Below are 15,876 nucleotides of genomic sequence, written 5' to 3'. Positions count from 1 at the left end.
TTTACACTGAATTTCAAACGGGAAGTTTGTGAATTCAGTCAGCCCTATTTTCCCTTAGAATTTTGTCTTGTGCAGTGCAGAGCTCTCTATCCAACTGTCCTTTTCAAGTTCGGTCTATTTGTTCTCCTGGCTGTGTGCTTCTTTGTAAGTTTTATGTCTCAACAGTTGCATCACAAATCTCATTCATCAGAGCCAAACCCAACATGGCTGTAGGATACATGTTCTCTTATGAGCCGTAGAGTAAAAACAAAGGAAAGGGACCACATCATAAACCTCTCTCTCTCTGTCACTTTCTTTCTCTCTAACTCTCTCTCTCTCTCTCTGTCACTCTCTAACTCTCTAACTCTCTCGCTCTGTCACTCTCTCTCTGTCACTCTCTCTCTCCCTCTCTCTCTCTCTCTCTCTCTCTCTCTCTCTCTCTAACTCTCTCTCTCTCTCTCTCCCTCTCTCCCTCTCTCTCTCTCTCTCTGTCACTCTCTCTCTGTCACTCTCTAACTCTCTCTCACTCTCTCCCTCTCTCTCTCTCTCTCTCTCTCTCTCTCTCTCCCTCTCCCCCTCTCTCTCTCCCCCTCTCCCTCTCTCCCTCTCTCTCTCTCTCTCTCTCTCTCTCTCCCTCCCTCTCTCTCTCTCTCTCTGTCACTCTCTAACTCTCTCTCTCTCTCTCCCTCTCCCTCCCTCTCTCTCTCCCTCTCTCTCTCTATCTCTCTCTCTCTCTCTCCCTCCCTCTATCTCTCTCTCTCTCTCTGTCACTCTCTAACTCTCTCTCTCTCTCTCCCTCCCTCTCTCTCTCTCTCTCTCTCTCTCTCTCACACACACGCACGCACGCACACACACGCACACACACGCACACACACACACACACGCACACTCGCATCTATATTCATCTAGCTGACCTAATGTTTTTGTATTGGCAGAGGAGGAGATGTTTGAATGTCTTTTTGAAAGTGACATTGCAGAGGGCATAGCAGGCGGGGTTGATGGTGCTGTTGATGTAGCACAGCCAGTAGCCGATAGTCCAGACTGTGCTGGGGATGCAGCTGGAGCAGAAGGTGTTGATGAGCACCATGACATTGTAAGGGGTCCAGGTGGCCACAAAGGCCACCAGGATGGCCATGATGGTACGGGTCACCTTCTTCTCCCGAGACGGTGGTGCTTTCTTCTTCCTGGGCGGCTGCTTGGTCATCTTCACGATTTTCCGCGCCACATGGTTCTGCTTCTCCGCGGCGGAGACGATCTCCACCGTGGCGTTGGAGGGCGTGTAGCAGTCCCCCTTGAGAGAACTGGTCTTAATCTTGATGCAGGTGAGTTTGGAGCCGCCTGCCTTGGCCCGGTGGCGGGTTGGCTGCTGAACGAGCTCGGTGTTGCAGTTTGCTCTGGATGGCACCGCTTCTTCTTCTTTGTGGTTGGACGCCGCTGCACTGCCAGATGTAGAGTCGTTGGAGCTCTCTTTCTCCTCTCCGTGGGCACAGTTCTCCCTTCCCCCGTCTTCACCCTCCATCTCCTCCTCTCCACCCGTGGTGGACGGGCCCTTGCCGTTCTGTTGTTTACCTTCGTGCTGGTTTGCCACGTCATCTGTGGCTTGGGTCGTGCCCTGCTCTGTGTCCTCTGCTGTCAGGTTGTTGTTGATGGGCTTGGCAGTATTACTGGCCCTTGCCTGCTCGTGGGACAGGGCCTCTGGGTTGGGCCCTGACGGCTTCCTGGTCTCCTTCTTTACCCGGCTTTTACTGGCTATAGAAATCTGTATGTAGAGAATGACCATGATGATAACGGGCAGGTAGAAGGCTGCGATGGCTGTGCCGAAGGTGACTGCTGCATTAGAGAAGAACTGAATGTAACACTCCCTCTCAGGCACTGTCCGCCCGCCCACGATGAACTGCCAGAAAAGGATGGCCGGGGCCCACAGAATGAAGGACAGGACCCAGGCAGCAGCAATCATCATCCCTGCCATCTTGGTGGTCCTTTTGACAGGGTAGCTGAGGGGCTTTGTGACACAGAAGTATCTGTCAAAACTGATAATGAGTAGGTTCATGACAGATGCGTTACTCACTACATAGTCCAAGGCTAGCCACAGATCACACACCACAGGCCCTAAGGGCCAGTAGCCAATCACTATGTATACTGTATACAAGTTCATGGAACACAGCCCGATGATTAGGTCAGCACATGCAAGGCTGAATAAAAAGTAGTTGTTGACAGTCTGTAGGTTCCTATTGACCTTAATGGAAAGCATGACCAGGATATTTCCAATAACGGTGACCAGGCTGAGGGACCCAGCCACCAATACGATGAACACCACCTCCACAGTCTTGTATGGGCTTTCGGGTTCAGTGACAGGCCCTGCGTCAGTGCCTTCTGAGGCATTCCAGTAGGTGAAGTTGGTGAAATTGAACATCTCCATTGCATCTGGTCTTGGGGATGTTCTTCTATTCAGTTGGAGTTCAGGCGTTGAATCGCCTTTGCACCTATGGAGGGAAACAGGAAAATAATGGATTAGATAATTAACTATCCTACATGCATACATCAAAATTCAAATTTGGGGAAACTACTGAAAACTAGGGCTACTTCCACACATATAACATAATTAACATTTATCTTTATTTAATAATAATGAATGTGTGCGACAAGATGATTAGCGGAGATGTGCTATGAAAACAAAGTTGTTTACAAACAACGATGAGGACTAATCATATTGTCGAGTTAAAACAAGACATTCAACAACTTACTGGTGGTATACTGCTGTTTAAAACAGGCCTGGTAAACAAAAACTATTGTAGCCTACATGGGAGGAGATACTTTCAGCAGGACAACGAGACAACCAGAAGTTGGAGAGGAAGCTACATACTGACAACAGTTACAAGAGAAGACCCTTTTAGTCTTAACAAAAGAAAACAACACCGGAAATGAGATGTGTTTCCACCTATTGTTTACAAAAAAACAATTGAATTGACAGACCAATTCATTTTTCTCTTGTGTTGTGTTAGGTTATCCTACATGAAATGAAATCTATTACTGGTAGGCAGTGATTATGTGTTGGCCTAACAGGGCCATGCAGACCTAGCAGGAGCTCCCCTCATCTACAGTACCAATACACTCTCTCACTATGCTGTTCCTTCCACCATTTCACTTGATGCTTTCACCCTGTACCTGATAAGCTACGTGTGTTTCAGGCAGGTAAGAGCTGGTAGTATTATATCCAGATGTGTTTCAGGCAGGTAAGAGCTGGTAGTATTATATCCAGATGTGTTTCAGGCAGGTAAGAGCTGGTAATATTATATCCAGATGTGTTTCAGGCAGGTAAGAGCTGGTAGTATTATATCCAGATGTGTTTCAGGCAGGTAAGAGCTGGTAGTATTATATCCAGATGTGTTTCAGGCAGGTAAGAGCTGGTAATATTATATCCAGATGTGTTTCAGGCAGGTAAGAGCTGGTAGTATTATATCCAGATGTGTTTCAGGCAGGTAAGAGCTGGTAGTATTATATCCAGATGTGTTTCAGGCAGGTAAGAGCTGGTAGTATTATATCCAGATGTGTTTCAGGCAGGTAAGAGCTGGTAATATTATATCCAGATGTGTTTCAGGCAGGTAAGAGCTGGTAGTATTATATCCAGATGTGTTTCAGGCAGGTAAGAGCTGGTAGTATTATATCCAGATGTGTTTCAGGCAGGTAAGAGCTGGTAGTATTATATCCAGATGTGTTTCAGGCAGGTAAGAGCTGGTAGTATTATATCCAGATGTGTTTCAGGCAGGTAAGAGCTGGTAGTATTATATCCAGATGTGTTTCAGGCAGGTAAGAGCTGGTAGTATTATATCCAGCTGTGTTTCAGGCAGGTAAGAGCTGGTAGTATTATATCCAGATGTGTTTCAGGCAGGTAAGAGCTGGTAGTATTATATCCAGATGTGTTTCAGGCAGGTAAGGGCTGGTAGTATTATATCCAGATGTGTTTCAGGCAGGTAAGAGCTGGTAGTATTATATCCAGATGTGTTTCAGGCAGGTAAGAGCTGGTAGTATTATATCCAGAGGTGTTTCAGGCAGGTAAGAGCTGGTAGTATTATATCCAGATGTGTTTCAGGCAGGTAAGAGCTGGTAGTATTATATCCAGATGTGTTTCAGGCAGGTAAGAGCTGGTAGTATTATATCCAGATGTGTTTCAGGCAGGTAAGAGCTGGTAGTATTATATCCAGATGTGTTTCAGGCAGGTAAGAGCTGGTAGTATTATATCCAGATGTGTTTCAGGCAGGTAAGAGCTGGTAGTATTATATCCAGATGTGTTTCAGGCAGGTAAGAGCTGGTAGTATTATATCCAGATGTGTTTCAGGCAGGTAAGAGCTGGTAGTATTATATCCAGATGTGTTTCAGGCAGGTAAGAGCTGGTAGTATTATATCCAGATGTGTTTCAGGCAGGTAAGAGCTGGTAGTATTATATCCAGATGTGTTTCAGGCAGGTAAGAGCTGGTAGTATTATATCCAGATGTGTTTCAGGCAGGTAAGAGCTGGTAGTATTATATCCAGATGTGTTTCAGGCAGGTAAGAGCTGGTAGTATTATATCCAGATGTGTTTCAGGCAGGTAAGGGCTGGTAGTATTATATCCAGATGTGTTTCAGGCAGGTAAGAGCTGGTAGTATTATATCCAGATGTGTTTCAGGCAGGTAAGAGCTGGTAGTATTATATCCAGATGTGTTTCAGGCAGGTAAGAGCTGGTAGTATTATATCCAGATGTGTTTCAGGCAGGTAAGAGCTGGTAGTATTATATCCAGATGTGTTTCAGGCAGGTAAGGGCTGGTAGTATTATATCCAGATGTGTTTCAGGCAGGTAAGAGCTGGTAGTATTATATCCAGATGTGTTTCAGGCAGGTAAGAGCTGGTAATATTATATCCAGATGTGTTTCAGGCAGGTAAGGGCTGGTAGTATTATATCCAGATGTGTTTCAGGCAGGTAAGAGCTGGTAGTATTATATCCAGATGTGTTTCAGGCAGGTAAGAGCTGGTAGTATTATATCCAGCTTTGTTTCAGGCAGGTAAGAGCTGGTAGTATTATATCCAGATGTGTTTCAGGCAGGTAAGAGCTGGTAGTATTATATCCAGATGTGTTTCAGGCAGGTAAGAGCTGGTAGTATTATATCCAGATGTGTTTCAGGCAGGTAAGGGCTGGTAGTATTATATCCAGATGTGTTTCAGGCAGGTAAGAGCTGGTAGTATTATATCCAGATGTGTTTCAGGCAGGTAAGAGCTGGTAGTATTATATCCAGATGTGTTTCAGGCAGGTAAGGGCTGGTAGTATTATATCCAGATGTGTTTCAGGCAGGTAAGAGCTGGTAGTATTATATCCAGATGTTTGGGGGACTGGCTCTGCAGCTCAAAGAAAATACAAATTGATCCATGTGTTTTCAGGCCCCTAGTATTTTACCTTGTTTCGTGGCCTGTAGTCTATCCCGTTAGCCTGAATCGGACAAAGCTACCAGTGTCACATTCTGACCCTACTTCTTGTGTTATTTGTTTGTTTTAGTTGGTCAGGACGTGAATTGGGTGAGCATTCTATGTTTTGTGTTTCTAGGTTGGTTTTCTGTGTTCGGCCTAGTATGGTTCTCAATCAGAGGCAGGTGTTGTTAGTTGTCTCTGATTGAGAATCATACTTGGGTAGCCTGGGTTTCACTGTTGTTTTGTGGGTGATTGTTTCCGTGTCTGTGTTTGTTCGCCACACAGTACTGGTTCGGTTTTGTTCACGTTTATTGTTTTGTATTCATTGAGTGTTCAGTTTGTTTTATTAAACGATATGGACACTTACCACGCTGCGCATTGGTCCTCCTATCCTTCTCGCTACTCCTCCTCAGAAGAGGAGTAGGAAAACCTTTACAACCAGTCTCACGGTAAAGTGTTTGGAGGGAACATGCTCTCAGAGGGAGGCTCTGCACGTTTGCTACATCTAATAGTGGTTCAGCTGATGGGCAGGGCGATCTCAATTGGTGTACAGCATCTGACTGAGTTACTCAGATTGTCTCTCTAATTTGTCACTTTGAGTAGTTGTTTTGTGATACTGGATGGTTCAGGGACCTGTTTGACTGTCACCATGCACAATTGGTTGATGTGAATGGGACTTAATGAGGAGGTATTGGCTGACAGGTCATTAACTGACACTGAACAGCTCCTTCTATCTTAGGTCCTTCTTTTAGGCTTTTTCCCCTTTAACAGTTGAACACAGCCTCTGAATAACTAGCGATACAGTAATTTACTTATCTGCTCTGACAGAAATCCCTAATCATTGCATTAGGCACAGAGCTAAGCTGGACTAATCCCCATCAAATGTGTAAGTCCACCTATTTATATGTTAAAACATCCAAACAATACAAACAGGACACACTTGTGGTACACTAGAGAGAAGTGGATTAGAGAAAGGAAGTGGATGATTCAGTGAGGATAGACTGAGGATGGGGTAGTCAGTATGTCCCTCGGCACATCTTTGTCCACCTCCAGCTAACATAAGCCTCGTCCTACACCTGAAATCTCTGCCATAACAGCCAAAGCTTTGCCCTTCCGGAATCAAATAGAGACAGTCACAAATCCCCTCTCTGCAGATCCATGGCACATAAATGTTGCTTAAGGGCCTCTAGAGAAAGTCTTCTTCTAAATGTCTCCTCACCTTGTCATGGTGACATCACCCTGCTGAAGACATTGCATTCACACTCTAGGGAGCCCAGCCAGTCAGTATTTGACATTTCCCTTGAGAGGATGGGACACAGATGCCTCATGCCTGACCCGGGGCTGCAGTCTGGCTGCTCATTTGACTAAATGGGTAACACTTTATTTATAGATGCTCTACAGACTATCAGTAACATTTCAACTAACTATCTACTAACCCTAACCGTAACCCTTATCCTAACCCTAAACTTAAGCCTTACCTTAACCCTTATTATAAACCTAACCTTAACCCTAACCCTAACCTTAGCAGGCAGTTGCTTATCAACAGAAAATGTGTTGATAGTATGACCATCTGTAAAGTATCCACACTATCCAAATAAAATGTGACCTAGATGGTATTCAACAAGTAATATTTATTTTCTCTCTAAAAGCTAAGGGTCCAAATCATTGACCTTATAAATAAAGTAGTCAAAAGTTTTTCGTCCCATGTTCATAGCACGTAATGACGACATCAACCTTGTGACTACAAACTTGTTGGATGCCTTTGCAGTTTGTTTTGGTTGTGTTTCAGATTATTTTGTGCCCAATAGAAATTAATGGTAAATAATGTATTGTGTCATGTTGGATGCTACCATAATTACGGATAATCCTGTGAATAATGATGAATGAGAAAGTTACAGTGTCAAAGATCACACCACCAAGACATGTGTCTTGCCCAACTCACGCCTCCCCCTTGAGCTTAATGAGCTGGCCTAGATTATCCCTGCTTCAGGCCTATTACCAATGGGCATTGCCCTTCCAGCCCAGTCCCGATCCCAGCATCCCACTGATACCAGTGGCGTAGAGCTCGGCGGCCGACAGCTGGAGTGGAAGAAACCTTTTTACTAAAAACCACTCAGTGGGGTGTCCAGCTCAGGGGCAGGACGACCCATAGTTCATCAGGCTCTCCCAGGACTATAAGACCAGGGAAACTATAAGACCAGGGAAACTATAAGACCAGGGAAACTATAAGACCAGGGAAACTATTCGACCAGGGAAACTATTCGACCAGGGAAACTAAACGACCAGGGAAACTATAAGACTAGGGGAACCATAATATCAGGGAATCTGTAGGACCAGGGAAACTATTAGACCAGGGGAAGCTTTTTAATTTTTAATTTCACCTTTATTTAACCAGGTAGGCTAGTTGAGAACAAGTTCTCATTTGCAACTGCGACCTGGCCAAGATAAAGCAAAGCAGTGTGACACAGACAACAACACAGAGTTACACATGGAGTAAACAATAAACAAGCCAATAACACAATAAACAAATCAATGACACAGTAGAAAAAAGAAAGTCTATATACAGTGTGTGCAAAAGGCATGAGGAGGTAGGCAATAAATAGGCCATAGGAGCAAATAGTTACAATTTAGCAGATGCAAGTAGAGATACTGGTGTGCAAAAGAGCAGAAAAGTAAATAAAATAAAAACAGTATGGGGATGAGGTAGGTAGATTGGGTGGGCTGATCGGTTAGCTGCTTAGATAGTTCACAAGGGTAAGGTTGGTAAGGGAAATAAAAGTCTCCAACTTCAGCGATTTTTGCAATTAGTTCCAGTCACTGGCAGCAGAGAACTGGAAGGAAAGGTGGCCAAATGACGTGTTGGCTTTGGAGATGATCAGTGAGATATACCTGCTGGAACGTGTGCTACGGGTGGGTGTTGTTATCATGTCCAGTGAACTGAGATAAGGCGGAGCTTTACCTAGCATAGACTTATAGGTGACCTGGAGCCAGTGGGTCCGGCGACGAATATGTAGCGAGGGCCAGCTGACTAGAGCATACAGGTCGCAGTGGTGGGTGGTATAAGGTGATTTGGTAACAAAACGGATGGCACTGTGATAGACTGCATCCAGTTTGCTGAGTAGGGTGTTGGAAGCTATTTTGTAGATGACATCGCCGAAGTCGAGGATCGGTAGGATAGTCAGTTTTACTAGGGTAAGTTTGGCGGCGTGAGTGAAGGAGGCTTTGTTGCGAAAGAGAAAGCCGATTCTAGATTAGATTTTTGATTGGAGATGTTTAATATGAGTCTGGAAGGAGAGTTTACAGTCTAACCAGACACCTAGGTATTTATAGTTGTCCACGTATTCTAGGTCGGAACCGTCCAGGGTGGTAATGCTAGTCGGGCAGGCGGGTGTGGACAGCGAAAGGTTGAAAAGCATGCATTTGGTTTTACTAGAGTTTAAGAGCAGTTGGAGGGCACGGAAGGAGTGTTGTATGGCATTGAAGTTCGTTTGGAGGTTGGTTAGCACAGTGTCCATGGAAGGTCCAGAAGTATACAGAATGGTGTCATCTGCGTAGAGGTGGATCAGGGAATCGCCCGCAGCAAGAGCGACATCATTGATATATACAGAGAAAAGAGTCGGCCCGAGAATTGAACCCTGTGGTACCCCCATGGAGACTGCCAGAGGTCCAGACAACATGCCCTTGGCCAGTTCGATGAAAACGGCTGCACAGTACTGTCTTTTATTGATGGCGGTTATGATATCGTTTAGTACCTTGAGCGTGGCTGAGGTGCACCCGTGACTGGCTCGGAAGCCGGATTGCACAGCGGAGAAGGTATGGTGGGATTCGAAATGGTCAGTGATCTGTTTATTAACTTGGCTTTCGAAGACTTTAGATAGGCACGGCAGGATGGATTTAGGTCTGTAACAGTTTGGGTCTAGGGTGTCACCCCCTTTGAAGAGGGGGATGACCGTGGCAGCTTTCCAATCTTTAGGGATCTCGGACGATACAAAAGAGAGGTTAACAGGCTGGTAATAGGGGTTGCAACAATGCGGCGGATAGTTTTAGAAAGAGAGGGTCCAGATTGTCTAGCCCAGCTGATTTGTACGGGTCCAGATTTTGCAGCTCTTTCAGAACATCTGCTGTCTGGATTTGGGTGAAGGAGAAGCTGGGGAGGCTTGGGTGAGTAGCTGTGGGGGGAGGCGGAGCTGTTGGCCGAGGTTGGAGTCGCCAGGAGGAAGGCATGGCCAGCCGTTGAGAAATGCTTATTGAAATGTTCGATTATCATGGATTTATCAGTGGTGACCGTGTTACCTAGCCTCAGTGCAGTGGGCAGCTGGGAGGAGGTGCTCTTGTTGTCCATGGACTTTACAGTGTCCCAACATTTTTTGGAGTTAGAGCTACAGGATGCACATTTCTGCTTGAAAAAGCTGTGTGTATTGGTTCCTGACTTCCCTGAACAGTTGATATCGTGGGGACTATTCGATGCTATTGCAGTCCACCACAGGATGTTTTTGTGCTGGTCAAGGGCAGTCAGGTCTGGAGTGAACCAAGGGCTACATCTGTTCTTAGTTCTGCATTTTTTGAACGTGGCATGTTAATAAGACCAGGGGAAAAATAAGATCAGGGGAAAAATAAGACCAGGGAAACTATAAGTCCAGGGGAGCTATAAGACCAGGGGAGCTATAAGACAAGGGAAACCATAAGACCAGGGAAACTATAAGACCAGGGAAACTATAAGTCCAGGGGAGCTATAATACCAGGGAAACTATAAGTCCAGGGGAGCTATAAGACCAGGGAAACTATAAGTCCAGGGGAGCTATAAGACCAGGGAAACTATAAGACCAGGGGAAAATAAGACCAGGGAAACAATAAGTCCAGGGGAGCTATAAGACCAGGGAAACTATAAGTCCAGGGGAGCTATAAGACCAGGGAAACTATAAGACCAGGGGAACTATAAGACCAGGGAAACAATAAGTCCAGGGGAGCTATAAGACCAGGGAAACTATAAGACCAGGAGAAAATAAGACCAGGGAAACAATAAGTCCAGGGGAGCTATAAGACCAGGGGAGCTATAAGACAAGGGAAACCATAAGACCAGGGGAAAAATAAGACCAAGGAAACTATAAGTCCAGGGGAGATATAAGACAAGGGAAATCATAAGACCAGGGAAACGAGAAAAAAAGTGAAGGGTTGCGCGTCACCAACCCTTCACCTGTGGACCTGGAGGTACTCCCCGTTATGGGACCTAGTGTCTCACGAGACTAAATGGTATAGTCACCATGTCATGACTTAGCCTAACTAACATCATAGACATTGCTACACACACCCCAAGCATGGGCCCACACAGTAACAGAGAGGAAGCCCTCTGTTTTATTTCGGTCAGTGAGGAAGAGGAAATCCACTCCCTGTTTTTATTTAAGCAAAGCCATTTACAATCAGTCTACTTGTCCTATGGATACCTTTGTCAATCCTAGGGTATCCAACCCAATCCTGTTCCTCCTAAAGAAACATCCTAATTATATGACCCTGCCCGTGTGGGTAAAAGAATGGAGGCTTACCTCTAACTGATGTCTTAGAAGAATTCAGAAAAAGGCTCAGCCCCCAACAACAGTGTTCCCGAAAAGTGAAGAACAAAAACAGTAAATCATTAGCAAAAAAATCCCCAAAAAGAGAGAGGTCCAAAAAATAGGCCCTGAAACAAAGCAGACCCCTTCTAACCTGCAAAGACATACAGTATAATCATGCCTCCATTACACACTCCTCCCCACAAACCGGTTACATCAAATTCATACAATACTGTAATTTCCGCTCATTCAATCACTCCCTTAAAACTGGTAACATCTGGTCCATAATGGACTGCCCCTCCTCAAACCCCCAGTCCTCGTTGTTATTCTTTGACGTCTCCTTCCAGAAGGACGTCAAAGAAGGGGGTTAGTGGAAGTTCACGTTTCACTGCACACCCCCCCTGTTCTGGTAATTCCCCGGGCTCCACTTTTGGCTGAAGGTGAAGGTGCTGACGATGGAAGTGAGCCTGCTGATGCTGCAATCCCTGGCTGACCGCGGGCGGAGCTGCTTGGCCTTCTCCTTCTTTTTTTTCTGTTTTTCACGATGAATTCCCGCCTTTATGGCCTTTTGCTCCCTCTGACCGAGAATTAGCTGTAGCTCAGCAGGAGTGAGAGTTACATACAACCCCCGAGTCACGGCACATGCTCACCTCTCACCATTACCAATAACAGGGGAGGTTAGTATGTCTTGGGGGTATGACCGTTGACCCTGTGTAACTTTTTCACTCATCATTATTCACAATTAATTTCTCCATTGTTTTCAGCATACAATATAGCTCAGTATTTGAATTCTTTATTTTATACAGTCTTTATTGCTCATCTTTATCAAGGGTGTCAATCATTTCTGAACTCACTTTATATCCCCCAGTGATTGGTGCTGAGGCACAAAACGTGACAGAGAGATAATGGTGCCATCCCAGCCTGTGAGGTGGATAATGACTCCCTTGCAGTCGTTGACTTTGTTTTCTATTGCCCTGTCATGTACACCGTTTTCTCCTTGGCTAAAACATATTTTTTAATGTTAGATTATCTTATGAATATATCTATATTTGTATTGCCTTCCTGTGATTTGTGGTGTAGTCCCATCTCCCATGTCATTGATTTCCACTGTCCCCATTTCCCCATGTTTAGTGTGTTTTTTTAAACGCCAAGGAGAGCCAGTTGCCACTGTGGGGTGGATGTGTGAATACATGAGTTGAGTATTGTTCCACCATTGGACTTTGCTGCTCCTGGAGCTGGATCACTAGAGCTGAAAATTGCCTGTGCCCCTTTGGGAGGCAGGGAGGGCCAACCTCTCCCTTTTTCTGCATTTGTGTGGGTATCCTTCCCTTTCTCTTCACTGTCTAACAAGTCAGATCACCAGTATGCAAAACCAAAAGAAAAGTTTTCTTCCGAAATCTAATAAATCAAATTGATCGTTTTGACCAAGATTTTTTTTTTTAGGCATACTTTCCAGGTCACATTTGTTAGATTCACAAGAGATATTCTGTCTTCACCTATGTCTTGGGAGACACACAAACATCATTTCATCTGGATTCTGTATAAAACATGCAAGGGAATGTGATTACAGATGTGCGGGTTATTTAGCTGCACTTAAAGTGATGCATTATGCTGACTCCCCAGGGTACAGATTCTCATTCCCATCTCCGAGCACTGATTCAAGGTAAAGCCCAGGGCAGTTACCCCCTGTTTCAGATGATTAGATGCGTTTTTATTGCCTGCTCTCCATGGGAATACACAGGGTTAAGGCCTTTGTTTACTGCGCTGTTTGTGGTGAGGCATGCATGGAATACACAGGCCTTCCTCGCTGCACCACAGCCGGAAATTCTTTTCAGGATAATAAAATGTTTTCAGTGTACACTTAAATGACTAAAATCAGATATAAAGTAGGTAGAAAAACAGATAATGAGAACTAACAATCTCCTAAATTAAAGTCAAGGAGAACCCCATTCATTTTGTTATAATGTTTGAGTCACTCAGCATAAGAACATGACAGAAGCCGTGGCAAAATGTATAGAAATGCAGGAAATAAGCTTTAAAACACATCTCTGCGGCCAAGAGAACGGCCTCAAAAATGTTAGCTCAAATATTTTTAAATCATGGTCAGATTTGCCAAATGGAGGGCGAGGGTGTCACGTTCTGACCATCGTTCTTGTGTGTTTTCCTTGTTTTAGTGTTGGTCAGGACGTGAGCTGGGTGGGCATTCTATGTTGTGTGTCTGGTTTGTCTTTTTCTATGTTTGACCTGATATGGTTCTCAATCAGAGACATTGTTTCTGATTGGGAACCATATTTAGGTAGCCTGTTTTGTGTTTCGGGTTTTCATGGTTCTTGTTTTTGTAGTTTATTCATGTATAGTTTCGTTATTAAAGAACCATGAATTATAACCACGCTGCGTTTTGGTCCGCCTCTTTCACCAGAAGAAAACCGTTACAGAGGGAGAGCTCTGTGGGCAGTAAAGGTGTTCTAGAGCTTTTTTCCCTCTCTGGTTGCACATGTGACATGCTTGTAGAAATGAGGTAAAATTAATTAAAGTCCCCAGCCATCTGGAGCACACTTCTGGATGAGCATTTTCTTGTTTGCTTATGGCCTTATACAGCTCGTTGAGTGCGGTCTTTCAACCAGCATCGGTTTGTGGTGGTAAATAGACGGCTACGAATAATATAGATGAGAACTCTCTTAGTAGACAGTGTGGTCTACAGCTTATCGTGAGTTATTCTAACTCAGGCAAGCAATACCTCAAGACTTCTTTAATATTTAACATTGCGCACCAGCAGTTATTGACAAATAGACCCCCCCCCCCACCCCTCGTCTTACCAGACGTAGCTGCTCTGTCCTGCCACTACATGGAGAAGCCAGCCAGCTCTGTATTATCTGTGGCGTCGTTCAGCCACGTCTTGGTGAAACATAAGATATTACAGTTTTTAATGTCTCGTTGGTAGGACAGTCTTAATCGTAGATCATCCAGTTTTTTTCCAATGATTGCACGTCAGCCAATAATATGGAGGGAAGTGGTGGTTAACCTACTCATCGGCAAATTCTTACAAGGCACCCCGCCCTCCTCCCCCTTTTACTCCATCTTTTCTTCAAGCTGATTACGGAAATTTGGGCCTTCGCGTCGGAAAACATCTTCATCCAGTACACAGTGAGTAATCGCTGTTCTGATATCCAGAAGCTCTATTTGGTTATAAGAGACGGTAGCAGCAACATTATGTACAAAATTAGTTACAAACAATATGAAAAAACAAACAAAAAAGCACAGCTGTTTAGGAGCCTGTAAAATGGCAGCCATCCCCTCCGGCGCCATGTTTCCTCAGCATGGAAATGTCTGAGCAGGTGTGACAAAGCATACAGTTCACAGGCGCCGCTGAAGTGGCAGAGTGGACAAAAAGCACGAGGGGTTAATGGAGAGTTGACAAGCAGTAAATGACATTCAAGCCTGTGGAAAAACACTCTGGGGTGTGCAAACACTGTCTGCTATCCTCTCCAGAGAACACCTCCTCATCAGCTTTGGTCAGTCCCCACATTGAGGGTTAACAGAATCATTAAAACACCTCTGCTCTCCCTCCATTGCTTCCATTGCTTTAGATCACGTGTCAAACTCATTCCACAGAGGGCCGAGTGTTCCGCTCCAACCTTGGACTTGATTGATGAATTAAGGTCACCTATTAGTACGGAACTTACATCACCTGGTTGTCTAGGTCTTCATTGAAAGGAAAGAACAAAAACCAGCAGACGCTAGGCTCTCTATGGGTTGAGTTTGACCCCCTGCTTTAAATAAACCCTCTCTACTCCTTAGAAGATGAAGAGCCCACAATCTGACCTTTACATGCCACTTCCTAGAAATTACATTCATCCTGATTTACCACAAATGATACTTCCGGTATATCAGGTCTGTCAGTTTAAGGTGCCCTCTATTTCTCTCCCCTGTCTGCACGGCTCTCTGAGAATGCACATAGATTTGCCTATTGATATTCTGGCTAGTTTTCTACAGCAGTCTCCAACGCCATCTGTGAAAAATGACAGTGTCATGTACGACCTCTGTCATCTTGTCAGACCACACCACCAATAGGGCTCTGCTGATTTACAGCATTAGAGGAGGAGCTCTTTATACAGGAACAACTTAGCAAATGCCACAAAATAGATCTTGGACAATGTAATTCAAAGGTTCAACTCATAGGTCATTCCTGAAGATGAAGCATTAGCTAACTATAGGACTAACTAATGTTGTCCTTCCTAACCCAGTTATGCAAATCACCACAGTATGACAGTATGAATATGCAAAGTTGTTTTTGTCAGATGAAGGGCAAGAGAAATATAATCTATTCCCTTAGCCTACTTTCACTTGGTAACAGTTTCTGAGCCAGGTCAAAATTGCTATGAAAAACCAAGATGCACACAGCCCAAATTCTAATGACAAAAAAAAACAAAGTCCTCAAGCAGATGAGTCAATTTCCTCCTGTCACATTGTGTCCCTGTGTGACTGCCGCCACTAGACAAACACAATCACGCTACTTACCCAAATGCTACCAATATTTCCTTTCACTACACGTTACTGCATTCATAATTTACCTGCAACTGAAAAATACTGGATGTATGTTTCCTGTGTTAGATGAGCAGTAATTAGCAGTCTTTCCATTCTTTGTTTATTGGTGAAGTTCGGTGCATTTTCAGTAATCTTGCGATCATTTAAAATCTAAACTAGATACCATGTTTTTGGGGTTAGGACAACCATTGTTTATGCACTGAAAGAATACAGACCTGTACAAACAGGGATACTTCAGTCAAATTAGGCCTATGTTCAGACTTCATAACACAGCAAGACTTCTGACACGGCAGAAAGTAAGAGTTATTACCTCTAGTTAAATCTTGTTTTGGCTCATCCTCTGTGGAAAATGTCCCAGGTGTCATTGTT

At 44.4% G+C, this 15,876-nt stretch overlaps 1 protein-coding gene across 2 annotated transcripts in view; it reads right to left on the bottom strand.

Moving 5' to 3' along the window:
- Positions 1–797: 797 nt before the first annotated feature.
- Positions 798–15,876, bottom strand: part of LOC110490488 (muscarinic acetylcholine receptor M2) — a 75,288-nt gene continuing 60,209 nt past the window's right edge. The window contains exons 1-2 of one of the 2 annotated variants that reach the window (XM_036944878.1): positions 10,957–13,092; positions 798–2,462 (exon numbers count right to left, since the gene is read on the bottom strand). In XM_036944878.1, the coding sequence (XP_036800773.1) occupies positions 881–2,398 (1,518 nt within the window). In that variant the 5' untranslated portion in view covers positions 2,399–2,462; positions 10,957–13,092 and the 3' untranslated portion in view covers positions 798–880. Of the gene's footprint in view, positions 2,463–10,956; positions 13,093–15,876 lie in introns of those variants that run through there. The other variant, XM_021563897.2, reaches the window with a different exon arrangement.

Source organism: Oncorhynchus mykiss, chromosome 15, assembly GCF_013265735.2.
Source record: "Oncorhynchus mykiss isolate Arlee chromosome 15, USDA_OmykA_1.1, whole genome shotgun sequence".
Taxonomy (NCBI): Eukaryota; Metazoa; Chordata; class Actinopteri; order Salmoniformes; family Salmonidae; genus Oncorhynchus; species Oncorhynchus mykiss.
This window is presented reverse-complemented; position numbering and strand designations above follow the sequence as displayed.